Genomic DNA, 14328 nt, shown 5'->3' on the forward strand with positions numbered 1-14328 from the left:
TTATTTGATTAATGTATTGATTCAATAGATATATTGATTCATTTCCTAATGCTAAAGCCACCTGGAGCTGGTTATAGCCAAACAACTATAAATCCATTCTGGCCCCAGTTTGCCCCCTCTCTTTCTACCCCCCGCAATGTACAGTCCTATTTCATTTTGGGGCATGGCCCTATATGCTTTCCAAACTGGCAAATTTTAAATCCCAGTAGCCAAAGACCAGTAGGAACACACTTGTACTAAAAAAAATTGTTAATTTATCTTGCTTCAGCAAGTAAGAGTGCACTCTTGAGAAATTATGGGACATTTCATTAACTGGAGCTGGGTAGGGCTTCTTACAGGGTTTAGACTTGAGCTGGATGATTCTAAGGAAGCAGGAGCTAGTGCTGGATTAGATGTTGTCAAGAAATGGGGCGGGCCGGCCCCATGTCTTAGCGGTTAAGTGCGTGTGCTCTGCTGCTGGCGGCCTGGGGTTCGGATCCCAGGCGCGCACCGACGCGCCTCTTCTCCGGCCATGCTGAGGCCGCGTCCCACATGCAGCAACTAGAAGGATGTGCAGCTATGACATACAACTATCTACTGGGGCTTTGGGGGAAAAGATAAATAAATAAATAAAATTATAAATGTAAAACTTTACATTAAAAAAAAAAAGAAGTGGGGCAACTCCAAGAAAGGGCACCTTGGTAAATTTTTATCTAGGAAATGAGAGAATTAAAGCAGTAGACTATCTCTAGTCTTGGTAAAGCAGTGATAGTCACTTAGGTTAGCCATAAGAGGGGGATGTTTAACCTTTTTTATGGTTTTATAGTGGCCTTGTCTCTGGTCACTGAGTGTCCTTAACATGTTTACATCCTGTGAGTGTTGATTATGTTCAGTTGGGACCAATACTGCCTGGTCGCCAGTAGGGCTGCTTTTTATTTTCTCACAAGTAAAAAACTGTTTACTAGACCAGTTTTTAAATCAGGAATTTGAGATCTGATAGGAGAAGAAAGCTATAAAATATTACTATGGGTATAAACTAAAGGCAGAGGCCTGCAAAAGGAGGATAAACCTTCTAAAGGCAGAGGTACTAGAATAACTGAGAGTGATACTATTATCATAAGGATTTAAAATAACTTCTGAATCTAACAGGCAAAGTGAGAGCGCCTGGTCCCTGGAGATTAGGCTATCAGTGACTGGCTTCTTTTGACCCTCCCAGGGCATAGTGTCTGCCATCACTTTCAGATACCAGGGATAGAAATTGTTTTGCTACAGCTCACTGGCCGGAATATTGCAAGTGTAGTAGGCAATTCAGAGAGGATGTACGTGGGTTCACTTAACACCCCTTATCAGCCTTTTAGGCACTTTGAGATATTAAAGCACAGCAGACACCACTATCCTGGCAAAGCTGCCTGTTTCTCTGTTTTATATTCTTTTTAGACTTTCTCTCTTTAATTTATTTCACATTTCCTCTTAATATTCTTTTATGCTTGAATACATAACTTTTTGACATCTAGAAATTCAGGTGCTATGTGAAGGGTAAGTCTGTCTCATTCCTCAGCAAATAGGTTTTCCCCGTTCCCCATCGCCACTCGAATCACCCCATCCCAACGGCAGGAAAACGATTTAAAGCAATCAGCCTTGTGGTTTACACTACGCTTCCCTCAGAATACAGACACCTTCATGGGAATTCTCCCAATATTCCTGCAAGGAAGGAAAATACAGTGTTCTTATGGGCACTTGGCAGTAGCACAAGAAGCCTAGGGCTCATCTGTGCAGATCTTTGGTAATGTTGCTCATAATGCTGCCCATGCACCACTAGCATCAGAATTACTGAGGTTCTTGCTAAAAATCCATATTCTAAGTGCTACCTCAAACCTAAAAGAACAGAATCTTTGAGAGTAGGATAGGGCATTAATCCTCACGTGATTTTCAGGTGCTAAAGTTAATTTATTTTCTCCTACTTTGGGACAGAGGATTTGATGTATGCTACCGTATATCAAGAATGAAAACTCAGGACGAGCAAGTTGGCTTGTTCCCCCAGATACCCCCAACACCTAGATAGTGGCTGCCCTTTAGCACACACTCAGTGATTGCTGGTTAAGTCAATGAACAGAAAAGAACATGAAGTCACAGGCTTAAAATAGGAAGGTAATTTAATAATAGGAGGAAGCACTTAAATGTGTTAGAATCCTGGCTGCAGTGTTGATCGGTGCTTGACCTTCGGCAAAAACCTGCCTGTTCTTCAAAGTTCTCAAGGGGACTGTAGTACCAGTTCTGCTTCCTTAGTTTGCCGTGAAGAATAAAGGAGTTTAAATACATAGAGTGCTTAGAACAATTCTCGTCTAAAACACTGAAAAACTTGAATTAATTATGATTTAGCAGTAACCAGCCCAAGGCCAGGCATCTGATCAGCCAGATCTGACCTAGATTTTCTCATTCCTCCTACAACACTTTTTTTTTTTAATGTATATATGACTTGGCAGACATCAGAAGATCCTCTCTTTCCAAAATATCTCTTTCACCTACTACTTGGTCCTTCACATATGGACAGAAATTTCCACCATGGCAGTCATTTTTCTAAATCAGACAGGAAAACAGTGAGCATTTTCTAATAAAACAAGCACCTGTTACCAAGGATGGACTGGAAATCAAAAACTAGGGCCCTCTTTTTCTACCAGCTAGCTTTCCCCCTGAACCCCAGGCAAAGATTAGTGTCTGAGGGCCCGGCAATCGGCAATGAGTAGATTCCAAAAGCCTACCAGAGATCCATGTTTTTTAACCTCTGGAGTTAAGGAGAAGGGGAGCAGGGAGGAGGTGGATGGAAGGAGGGGGAAACTTTCAAATGGAAAGGAACACAAAATTTTAAATCCCGAAGAAGTTCATTTAGCAGTTTGTTTTTGTTTGTTTCATTTCTGTTCGATCAAACGCACTAAGCCCCTTCCTGGGATAGGCAATGATTATAACCAAAATGAAGATAGGTGTGACCTCTGCCCTACAGAGCCTGGCATTCCTAACGAAGAACAACAAACAAACCAAAAGCCATTTCCTAAGGCTTGCACTTTCCCAATCCGGTCTTGCGATCTACTTTCGATGATCTCGGCAGCACCGTGGGGGTGGATTCGGAGTGGACACGAAACCATTTTCAGAAGAATTTGATTAAATCAGGTCTTTTTTTTAAAAAAAAAACAAACTTCCTTGTTTCTTCACTTGGAGAAGCGTCCCCGGAAAGAACGCACATGTCTTCTTGGGCATTTCAGCGGGAGGAGTGCGAAGGGTGTCTGGCGCCTCAGCTCTGGATAAAACCGAAGGTGGGTTGGAAATTAGGGTAGAGCTGAGCAGAGGGGGTAGAATCAGAAATGCGACAGAGGCAGCAGAGCTAGCGTCGGAGGTAAGAAGGAGAAGAGGAGCGATTGGGAGGGGTGTCAGGCTTTTTGTCTTTAAAGGTTAGAAAGCCGAGAGGTAGGCGAGGCCGAGAGGAGGGTGGAGGGAGCGTAGGGTGGAAGGAGAGGAGAGTGGAGGGCGGGGAGAGTGGAAGGAAAGGAGGGTGGAAGGAGAGGAGGGAGGAGGGAGAAGAGAGTGGAAGGAGCGGAAAGTGGAGAGAGAGGAAGGTGGAGGGAGAGGAGGCGGGGTTCCGCGCTAAGCTGGCCCGAGGCTGATCCGGTTTCCGCCTCTCACCGGCGGGGAGTCCCAGCGGCGCGGAGACCGCACCCCGGCCCTGCCCGCCCCGCGCTTTCCGAGCTCAGAGGGAGTTCGCTGCGTGAACCGGTGAAAGACCCAACGAATGGATGACCCTCTTGCCGGGATGGGGGTCCCGCGTCCCCCCGGAGCTACGAATCGCGCGCACTCCCCCCGCAGCCTGGGGCGCGCCGCGTCTTTTCCGCGCGAGGTGAGGCGCAGGGCTCCCCTGGCCCCGGGCGCCCCGAAAACCACGGCGGCGCGGACGAACGGAAGCCGGGGCGGCGCCCGGCAGGACCGCCGGGCCGGAGAGGACCTGGACTGTGAGTCCTGGGTCAGAGAGAAAGTGCTCTTTCTTCTGCACCCAGAGAGGTGGATGGGGACTCGAGAGGACCCTGCGCGGGAGGAGGTGGCCGGTGGGGAGGACCTTTTCCGGGAGGGCGGAGACGACCGGGAACCCGACTGCGCTTCTCGTCTCTTTCCACGAAAAAAGGGAGTTTCTGGCAGACGTGTAGACGTAGATGCTCCCTCTGGAGCCCTGCCGCGGGACCCCGCAGCCCCACCCAAATCCGTGCTCGTGCGGGTCATGGATTATCAGGTGACACAAGAAGTCCTGCAGACCGAGTGGACGAAGGGCTGCATGACCACACGGACCGAGGAGTGCTGCATGACCGCCGTCACTTTCCGCACCAACAGGGAGTGAGGCAGATTGTGGGGCGCCAGGACCGCTCGAGATCGCGGGGCTCTCGTGGCACACAGAGAGAGGCACCCCGTGTCCGCGCCGCGGAAAGAGGATCGTTTTCCGGTCCCCAAGGACCTGATTCCCGAGGAGATTAAACAGGAAAGAGGAGCCCGAGGAATGTTCCGGGCTGGTGAATGAGCGATAATCCTTAAGAAAAGAAAATGCTCTTCCGGGACTCCAACCTGTAATTAACCAACAGCAAGAATCTTTTAAGAGGCTGGCGCAGCGCTTCGGCGAGGCAGATGATGGCACCCAATACCTGTTGAAGAACTGTAAGCAACGTAGTACCTCCTTTGTGGCTTAAATACCGTGACAATATGTGGACCTAAGTCATTCAGAACAGAGGAAGAAAAGGTATTTTCAAATTGGCGGAATATGAGAGTTTTGAAATAAGAAAATCTGTTAATACTCAATTTGTAAGCCTCAATTGATCTTTCTGCCTCCCACCTTTCTGTTTAAGACCTCAAAGCAGAAGTGAAGTAGAGATGTGTTCTCCGCGAAGGGGGTGGGAGTAAATGGAGAGAGAGGCTTGAAAAAGAAAGTAAAAAGAAATGGGAAAATTAAAAACAAAGCAGCGAGTAAACAAAATCTTTCCTTTTTACTCTCTTTTCACGTGCACATTTTTCTTTCTTTTTTTCACATTTAAGTGTTAGGAAGAAAAGAAAGGAGCTAGGAAAAGAAGGGGAGGAGAACAGAAGACAGCTTTGAAGGTGAAATGCTCTTAAGTATCTAATTTAATGCTTTTAATTAATTAAGATTAATGCTTTTAATCTGAAATTCTTAATTATTTTTAATGTTTAAAATAGTGCAGATAAACCTTGTGATCTAAAGGAAGGTAGAAATGTATAGTTTGCCATTATGTAATTGTTTATATTATACATAGTTTCTTCTTAATAACATTTGTAGTCAAGACTGGATTGAATATGCATCTCTTCTGATATTATTGATATATATCTCTGCTGATGTTGGAAAAAATCTCTCCTGGTACTATTGAAACAACTTGTTTTTATCTTATATATTCCTCTTTTTTATTAAACACCATCTTTATTAACTCTTTAGTAGCGTGGCCTGGTTTGAAGATCTGTGGGGGAGCAGAGCACCCCCTCTAGAGTGCTTGACTTGAGCACTGCTGCAGGAGTAATTGGTTTCTGCAAGAATTAACAAAACAAGTGGGACTCTGGCTGTTGAGGAGCAAACTGTTGAACAGTGCCACCTATGCCAGTTCTCACTCTTTGCCCACTATTTTCAGTTTAGAGCTTGAAATGGCCTCAAATATCATCTGATCCACCTCTTGCCTCCTGACAGACAGGATAGGTAAGATACATCCCTATTTTGCAGATGAACCAATCTAGGCCTAGAAGTCATGTGGCTTGTGTAGGTCACACAGCTAGTACTTGCATATGCTTACCAAGTAGATAAGAATCTGATCCTCTCTCTCTGAAAGATTTGAGAGGGCGTTTAGAAGGACTTACCTTTTAGAGGGTCAAAAGATGACTGAGGGCATCCTGGGTTTTCTGACTCATGTTTATAAGAAGTACTAGAATCCTCTTGATGTCTCTGAGTCCTGAGGGCCTGTTGTCTGGAGAATCACCATGATCATGCTCAGGCCCGTGGAACCCTTACTTGAGAGAGGAATTCAGCACCTGACTTCACCTGTGTTCAAAACTGCTTGGTAGGGAGAACAGGTAAGGTAGGCCCCGTAAAGTGAATTATCTTTTCCTCCAGCAGCCCTGCCTGGCTCCCATGTGAGGTTAAACTTCTTGGCAAATTTCACACCTGACTAAATAAATTTGGTTGTGAATCCGTATATGCCTCGGGTGATTGAGTAAGGAATATTAGTCAACAAGAAAAGCCTCCTTAACATTGACTGAAACGGTAACATCATCTGGTTGCCTTCTCTATGGAGGCACACTCTGGAGTTTAGCTTCTTGGGTTCGAAACCACTTCACCTCTTACTGGGTGACTTGGAGCAAGTGCTTAATCTCTGTGTGCCTCTGTGTCCTTGCTGGTTAAATAGAGGTAATAAACACTATCAACTCCAAGGGCTTTTTCCTAGGATTAAGTTAAATGAAAAATATTTAGAACAATGCTTGGCATACAATAAATGCTCAAAGCTAGATATTATTATTATTCGTGGTGGTGGTATTGTTTAGTTCACTTTCATCCTAACCAGGTTTTAGTCTTTTATTTAATTAAAAACAGCTGAAGGCATACAACCCAAGAAATCTTATAGAACCCAAACCAGTGGTTTTCAATGACTCTTTTCTGCATTCTGAAAGAAAAGACTTATTTCTAGCTTTTCCCGACATTTCAGGGATTAGTAAATACATTCTTTAAATTCGTTAGAAATGATCCCCACATCTTGTGATAAAGGATTCATCCTGAGGGTCTAAGGTCTAAGGTGTTCCATGCTCACTGACAGTCTTATTTATTTATTTTGTTTTTGTGAGGAAGATCAGCCCTGAGCTAACATCCACGCTAATCCTCCTCTTTTTTTTGCTGAGGCAGACTGGCTCTGAGCTAACATCTATTGCCAATCCTCCTCCTTTTTTTTCCCCAAAGCCCCAGTAGATAATTGTATGTCATAGTTGCACATCCTTCTGGTTGCTGTATGTGGGACGCGGCCTCAGCATGGCCGGAGAAGCGGTGCGTCGGTGCGCGCCCGGGATCCGAACCCAGGCTGCCAGTAGCGGAGCGCGTGCACTTAACCGCTAAGCCACGGGGCCGGCCCTCACTGATAGTCTTTGAAGAGGTTTCATAGATTGCTGAGTTCCCCTTGGCAGGTAGGAGCTTTGAATACTTTCTTTAGAACCTGTCTGGTTGCTTCGTTTTCCCCTTGGGATTTTACATCTGATGTCCTGTCGTCTCAGAAAAGCAGAATAGGTGCAATTAGTTTTCGTTTCTTCTTTCTGTCAAAAATGTATTTATTCAAGTCATTTGAACTCCTTTCATCCAAATATATTTGGGTTAACTTTATCTCCTTTAAGTGAAAATTATTTTTAAAACGCTTATCGAAATTTCCTGTTAACTGCATACAACGTGCTTATGGATTTCCTTTAAACAGATGTCTCCCTTTTATGAAAAGTAATAAGTTGAAATACTGTTGAATTTGCTTCACAGGTTTCCTGATCTGAGCAGAACCTGGTCGTGTGAGGAGCCTGCGGAATCTTTTCCTGTTCACAGTGTTCTGGGAGTGAATCCAGAGGAAACGGGGGCATCCTCAACACTAAGAAATCTCTGAGAATAGCTGGGTCTTGGCTGTGTGGTCTCACTTTCACCTCATGGAGAAATGTGATCATGTAAAATTGTCTTAGGTGGATGAAACACAACAAGGATTTCCAGAAGCCACCTGGCCACTGTGGGGGATCAGAATTGGCCACCTCAAAATGTGTCTCTTTGGCTTGATTTATTTTTTTTGGTGAGGAAAATTAGCCCTGAGCTAACATCCATTGCCAGTCCTCCTCTTTTTGCTGAGGAAGATTGGCCCTGGGCTAACATCCATACCCATCTTCCTCTACTTTGTATGTGGGATGCTGCCACAGCATGGCTTGATAAGCAGTGCATAGGTCTGCCACCGAAGTGCTGGGCCGGTCTGTGCTTGATTATTTTTAAGAACAAAAGACTCTGAAAAAAACTTTGACCTCCCCCCATCAGCTGCCTAAAAGAATTTAAAATAGAAGAGCCTGTTCCAGGAAGGAGCTAATGCCATAAGAGAACTGTAATGTAATGTAAAGTGTGTCTCTCAGGTCACATTGTCTTATAGTTGGCCCATTTACATATCCATCTCCGTGTAAATTGCCTTCCTCCCCCTTGAAGTTGCAAACCACTAGCCCCAACACCTTCCTTTGTCTTTAGCTGAAGATGCTGTTTAAGCTGGCAGCTCAGCCATTTTGGTGAGTTGCTCAGTTTTCCTGAGTTTCTCCCGTGTATACATGTTATAAAGCTTTGTTTGATTTTCTCCTGTTATTCTCTCTCACGTCAATTTAATTCATAGCCCAGTCAAAAGGACCTATAATGGGTAGAGGGTATGTCTTCCTCCCCTACACCACTCAAGTGATCATAAGACAAATATCACAGTCACATAACCACTGCCGATGCAAAATAACCAATAACCATTCTATAGATAATAGAAATAAGGTGAATTTACTTGAGCAGGAGTGAGGATTATAACCCGGGAAGGCCTTAGAAAGCGTTCCGGAGAAGCATGGTTTACAGTCCAGTCTTATATCTTTTTAGAGCAAAGAATATACATTAAACACCCCAGGATACATTTTCATCAAAGTTTCAAACAGGTATTCAATTGCAAATTAACAGGTCAATGTGACCATGATGTCAGGAAAGGGACTAACCTGGGCGTTACCAATAGGGTGTTGGGTGTTACCAACAGGGTGTAGGAGGGGAAGTGTGCATTCTTAGCTTAACAGAGTGTATTCTTTACTTTAAGCAGATGTACAATATATGTTTGATAGGCCATAAATCAGGCTTTTTGTTCAAGCTGAATCAGTTTTGAACCCTAATAGTTACCCCATATACCTCAATATGTGAAAATCTCTTGTCACCACCATCGATCAGGCCAGTGTCAATCTCTCTTAAAACCTTTGTCCACAGCCTGTGTCCTTTGAGATTCATTATATTTGACTTGCTGTTCTTGTTGGTAATCACCAGCACTTGATGTGACTTTTTGCTTAAAAAAAACAAAAGGAGAAAGAAAGAAAAAGCTGTCTATTAAAAGAAGTTATAGTCACTGCAGAAAAAATTGAGGAAATATTTTACGAGGAAAAAGAAAAATGGAATAAAAGAAAAAACTCACCTATGACCCCAAATCTCTTAATATTTGATATGTTTCATCTGGTTTTATTTAATCTATTTTTATGTATATATACATACATTTTTCTGAGCATAAACTATATGTAAAATCTGAGTATTGTCTGTATAAACTAACATATACTGATGCCGCTCAAGGTGTGGTCTGTGAATCAGCAGTGTGGGCATCTCCAAGAAGGTTTTTAGAAATGCGGAATCTCATGCCCCACCTTTGATCTACTGAATCAGAATTTGGATTTTGCCAAAATCCCTGGGTGATTCACATTCAAGTTTGAGAAGCATTGACATATATGCTGTATTTAGTCTGTATCCTACTTTGTCACTTACCAAAACTAAACAGTTTTTATTTTTTCTGTATTTTCCATTAATTGTTAACAATGCCGTGGAAATAATACTTTGCGGAATTATGAAAACATTTAGAGACTGCAAAAGAGTGAAATATATACTGGTTTGTGAATTGACAAAGAGATCTCTAAAAGGCTTTGTAAAGTTTTTCCCAGTGAAACATTGATTGATTATTGGAGTTCAAACTATTTCAGAAATGTGGTTCTTTTATTATCTAAGAATGGGAAACAATACTTTACAACCCCTTAAGGGAAGAAGGGCAGGAAGTCATTAAAGAAAACACAATTGCACCCCTTGCTGGCTGAGTCAGCACTAGTCAGCCAGTTGTAATGAATTTCCGAGGAGGTTGGGGGAAAGGTGGAGCCTGAAACTGAATCATCTGATTCAATAAGAAAACAAAGGCCTTGACTCTTGAACACCTGCCGTCTTTATAACTCTAGTCAGCACTTTGCTCTTTAGTTAGGGAGGGCAAATCTTGGTAACTTCTCTAGATGAAGATAAGGAACGCAACAGTCCAGTTTACTTTGGAAAGGGTAAAGAATTACAATCAGTTCCTAGGCACTATGCAGCCAATAGTAAACAAAGCACAAGACTTGGTTAGCTTCAAAGGAAGGAATTAACTTTAAATTCAAACTCAGATTTCTAAGTATGAGACAGAGTGAGTACTTTTAGGAGACTGCAGCCTTCACAAAAATAGGTCAGAGGCTGTTTATTCAGAGCTCCATATAGGAAGGGAGTCAGCCAGCACCCCTTGCACTTGGCAGGGAAGCAAAGGCAGGCAGAGCAGTGGGAAAGCTTTATAGTGACCAAGGTGACCTTAACATTAACCTCAGCTCCACTGAACTTTAGACAGGCTTCTTCCAGACTGTAAGCTTCTGACCTCCCTTTCCTTAGAGCATTTACTTGAGAAAACTTGCAATTGTAAATTCCTTCTCTGCCCGCTTTGAGATGTAAATGTTTTTTAAAAATCTCTTGCCAGTTTTACAACCCAGGTATGTCTTTCTCAAGGACCCCGAAGCCATCCCTGTGAAATATAATTGTCAAGGAAGACAGGGTCCCTAACTCCTAGTGTTACCGAACCAAGTGGGCTCGCCTCCTGGTGAGTTAAATAAGACTCTACACCAGTGGAAGTTATCTCACAAAGTAAAGTGTATTTGCAACAAATAGGAGGCCATGAGGAATCATTTCCAAGGTCATGGCGTCCCCGAACAAAGGAAAGCAGGAACTTTTATTTGGTTGGGGAATGAATATTCAAAAGGGAGAGGCGGGTATTGGCTTGCACAGGCTCCTTTGGAGAACTCACTTCCACGTAATGAGGCCTAAGCTGCTCCTGGAGAGATCTTTGCAATAAAAATAAGGCAAAGGTCACAGCCATAGCTCTTGTGGTGAGGCTTGGTCGGTTTCAGGAAGGCTGGTGATTACATCTCCCTTGAGAGCCTCGCGTGGTCAGTTTCAGGATGGCTGGTGGTTACAACTTAACACACTGAAGGAAAAGAAACAACTTGGAAAAACAGTTAATTGCTTCCAAACCCACCCTTGAGTTTCTCGAGGCACCTAGTCGGTGACACTAGTCTCTGCGAGAGGGTAGGAGCCTAACTCCATAAACATCAATTAGCAAACACAGATAGCCTAATCGCACTGACCAACCTCCTCCCTAACGTCCTCCAGTTCTTTTCCATTAGCTCACCCCAGTGTTTAAAAACACCTCTCTCCGTTTTGTTTCAAAGGAGTTGAATTCAGTCTCTCTCCCCTATTGCGATAGTCTTGAACAGACTCTTCCTTGCTTGTTTAACTCAATCTGGTGCAGTTTTTCTTTGACAGTAGTGAAAAAAGGAATGTTTTCTGTATACTCTGATTGGAAGCTATTAGCATGGGGAAGCTGGAGGCAGGCTATCTACAGAGGTTTCTCATATGATTGGTTTAGGGCTTTCTCTGGTGGGTCCTGAGTTGGAAGGGTGCAAAAAAATGGGGAAGCTGGCAGTCATTGACCAAGTCCTGATCTTTCTGGGCTGTTTGCCGCAAAGGCTGTGGTTTGACTCCTCAGGCTAGTAGCTCCAGAAGCTCGAGGTCAGAATTCTACAACTCAAAAAATAGTATCAACCTCACAGGGTTTTTTCTGGGATTAAGTTAAAAATACTTAGAACAGCAGTAAATACTCAAAATTAGCTGTTACTGTTATTATTAGTGTTATTGTTTAGTTCACTTTTATTGAGTGAACTAAACTCATCCTAACCAGGCTTTAGTCTTTAAGCGCAGAGACACATACAACATAAAAAGTCATATCAAACACAAACCAGTGGTTTTTACAAAGACTGTTTCCTGTCTTTTCATATATGTGGTCTGGTCATTGTCTATATATATATTTGGTCTCACGTTAATTTTAGGACAATCTTGAAGACAGAGTTAGAAACTAGAAGACCAGTCACAGAATTCTGGAAGATCCAGTCACAGAATTCTTTTTTTGAGATAATCACATTATAGTCTAGAAACATCTAGACTTGCAGATTGCAAGTAGTTTCTTTATGGGGATGAACTATGCTTTGGCATAGTTCAGCCCTGACTGTCAGCACCCAAAATGCTATATCATGGGTTAGTGCCATCTTACTGAGAGTTAAATAAGAGCTGTGTAGAGCCCATCTAGGCATGGGGTCACTGAGGTTATTGCGTGCATAAGCCTGATCTTAAGGCTGGCTTGTTGGACAATCTGCCCCAGGCTCAGAACCCTGAGTGTTAAAGCTGATTGTATGGGGGCCGGCCCGTGGCTTAGAGGTTAAGTGCACGCACTCAGCTACTGGCGGCCTGGGTTCGGATCCCAGGCGCGCACCGACGCATTGCTTCTCCGGCCATGCTGAAGTGGCGTCCCACATACAGCAACTAGAAGGATGTGCAACTATGACATGCAACTATCTACTAGGGCTTTGGGGAGAAAGGGGGAAAAAAAGGAGGAGGATTGGCAATAGATATTAGCTCAGGGCCGGACTTCCCCTGCAAAAAGAGGAGGGTTGGCATGGATGTTAGCTCAGGCTGATCTTCCTCACACAAAAAAAAAAAAACCTAAAAAAAAAAGCTGATTGTATGCCTGTTGGATCATCCTTAGGCACATGTCCTACTTCCAAAAAATCTTGTGACTTTAAGGTTATTTTGAAAGCCCACTAGGTCTAGGGAAAGGTGAGTACAATTGAATATCCCAAATTCAACTTACTTGAGAGAAGAGTAGGGAGATATAAGGGGCACCAAATAATTTTTACCAAGCTAAGAGAACTTTCAGGGAGGGCTTCTAAACACAGTCAACTTCTGTAAGGATTCTCGGACAGCTGATGTCCATGTCTGAGAGAGAAGCCCTGACCATGCCCATGGACTTCCTAAGCCAGCCTCAATATTGACCCAGATACCTGAGGTTATAAGATTCAGGCTACACAGTCTTTCCATCTCAACATAACTGGCTAGGAAAATGTGCAAACTTACAAGTGAGATAATCTTATAATCAAAATGCTGGAGTGGAAGAAAGGAGATTCTGTGACCTTTATTCAGTGGCATGCCAACGACTGGGCAATAGACTGAGTTTGCCCCAGGAATGAGCAATGAGCAGTGCATTGTCTTTTAAGTTTTTAAAACAATGATAAATCTGGACTAAAAGTCTGTCTGCTTTTTATCATCACCAGGTGCTTAGTGATAAAATACTCCTCTCTAAAAAAAATCTATTCATTCTTGATCTAAATTCTAAAAAATTCCTGTGATTACTGTTTGAATTTTAATAATACAGATGCAAGCTCCAAATTAGCACATTTTAATTTTCCTTTACTATTTTTTTCTATGTGGAAGATAATTTAAAGAACTCTCAGTGTTGTCCCCCTAATCTCTCTCTTTCTCTCCCTCTCTCTCTCACAAACACATACACACACACACACACACACACACACACACACAGAATCAGCCACATGCATTCATTTTGAGAGTAAATTCCTAAGGATTCAAAATGTTTCAAAAGCACTTGGAGTGCTCTTTGTGTCTCCAACCTCTATATATTCCTGCATTTCAAGAGTGGATGCAATAAAAATAACAACACAGCAATTGTAGTGCTTGAGAAAACAGAGCTTGAGTTACTTCAATTCTGACATTATATGCGACATTATGTGTAAAATTTAAAATAGGGAAACAGCAAAATGTAGTATTTTGTGTTTGATACGAGCAAATTTAGTTCGCACGTGAACTATTTTATTGGATTTGAATATAGTTAACATGAAATTTATTTTTTATGCTTCATTATTTTATTTATTTTTGTGAGGAAGATTAGCCCTGAGCTAACATCTGTGCCAATCCTCCTCTTTTTGCTGAGGAAGACTGGCCCTAGGCTAACATCCGTGCCCATCTTCCTCTACTTTATATGTGGGATGCCCACTACAGTGTGACTTGATAAGCAGTGCGGATGTCTGCGCCCAGGATCCAAACCGACGAACCCCAGGCCGCTGAAGCGGAGTGTGCAAACTTAACCACTACGCCACTGGGTCGGCCCCAATGGTTCATTATTCTAAAGCTAAAGAATGAATCAAGAAAATGAGTGGTACAATTTAGTGACTGTCCTGTTTCTTTTACAGACATTACAGTTTTATTAAAGTTTAACAATTTATTTGACAATTATTACATAAATTGTTATTATATCAGACTAACCAAAAGATCAAAGTTATTATTTTGGGGCTGGCCCTGTGGCTTAGCGGTTAAGTGAGCGTGCTCCGCTACTGGCGGCCCGGGGTTCGGATCCCAGG

The 14328-nt window shown here is 43.0% G+C and overlaps 1 protein-coding gene across 4 annotated transcripts; it reads left to right on the plus strand.

Moving 5' to 3' along the window:
* Positions 1 to 3589: 3589 nt before the first annotated feature.
* On the plus strand, positions 3590 to 9351 carry C13H6orf141 (chromosome 13 C6orf141 homolog). Of its 4 annotated transcripts, XM_087438701.1 has the most exons (4): positions 3590 to 4750; positions 5044 to 5106; positions 5646 to 5710; positions 7517 to 9351. In XM_087438701.1, exon 1 carries the CDS (start codon positions 3761 to 3763, stop codon positions 4355 to 4357), a length of 597 nt encoding a protein of 198 aa, XP_087294827.1. In that variant the 5' UTR covers positions 3590 to 3760; the 3' UTR covers positions 4358 to 4750; positions 5044 to 5106; positions 5646 to 5710; positions 7517 to 9351. The 4 variants fall into 4 exon arrangements, with proteins under 4 accessions (XP_087294827.1, XP_087294826.1, XP_087294828.1 ...); XM_087438700.1 differs by lacking the exon at positions 5646 to 5710; XM_087438702.1 differs by lacking the exon at positions 5646 to 5710 and having other exon boundaries at positions 3590 to 4668.
* The last annotated feature ends 4977 nt before the right edge of the window (positions 9352 to 14328 follow it).

The sequence above is a fragment of the Ceratotherium simum genome, chromosome 13 (assembly GCF_057802395.1).
Source record: "Ceratotherium simum simum isolate JZ-2026a chromosome 13, ASM5780239v1, whole genome shotgun sequence".
Classification (NCBI taxonomy): Eukaryota; Metazoa; Chordata; class Mammalia; order Perissodactyla; family Rhinocerotidae; genus Ceratotherium; species Ceratotherium simum.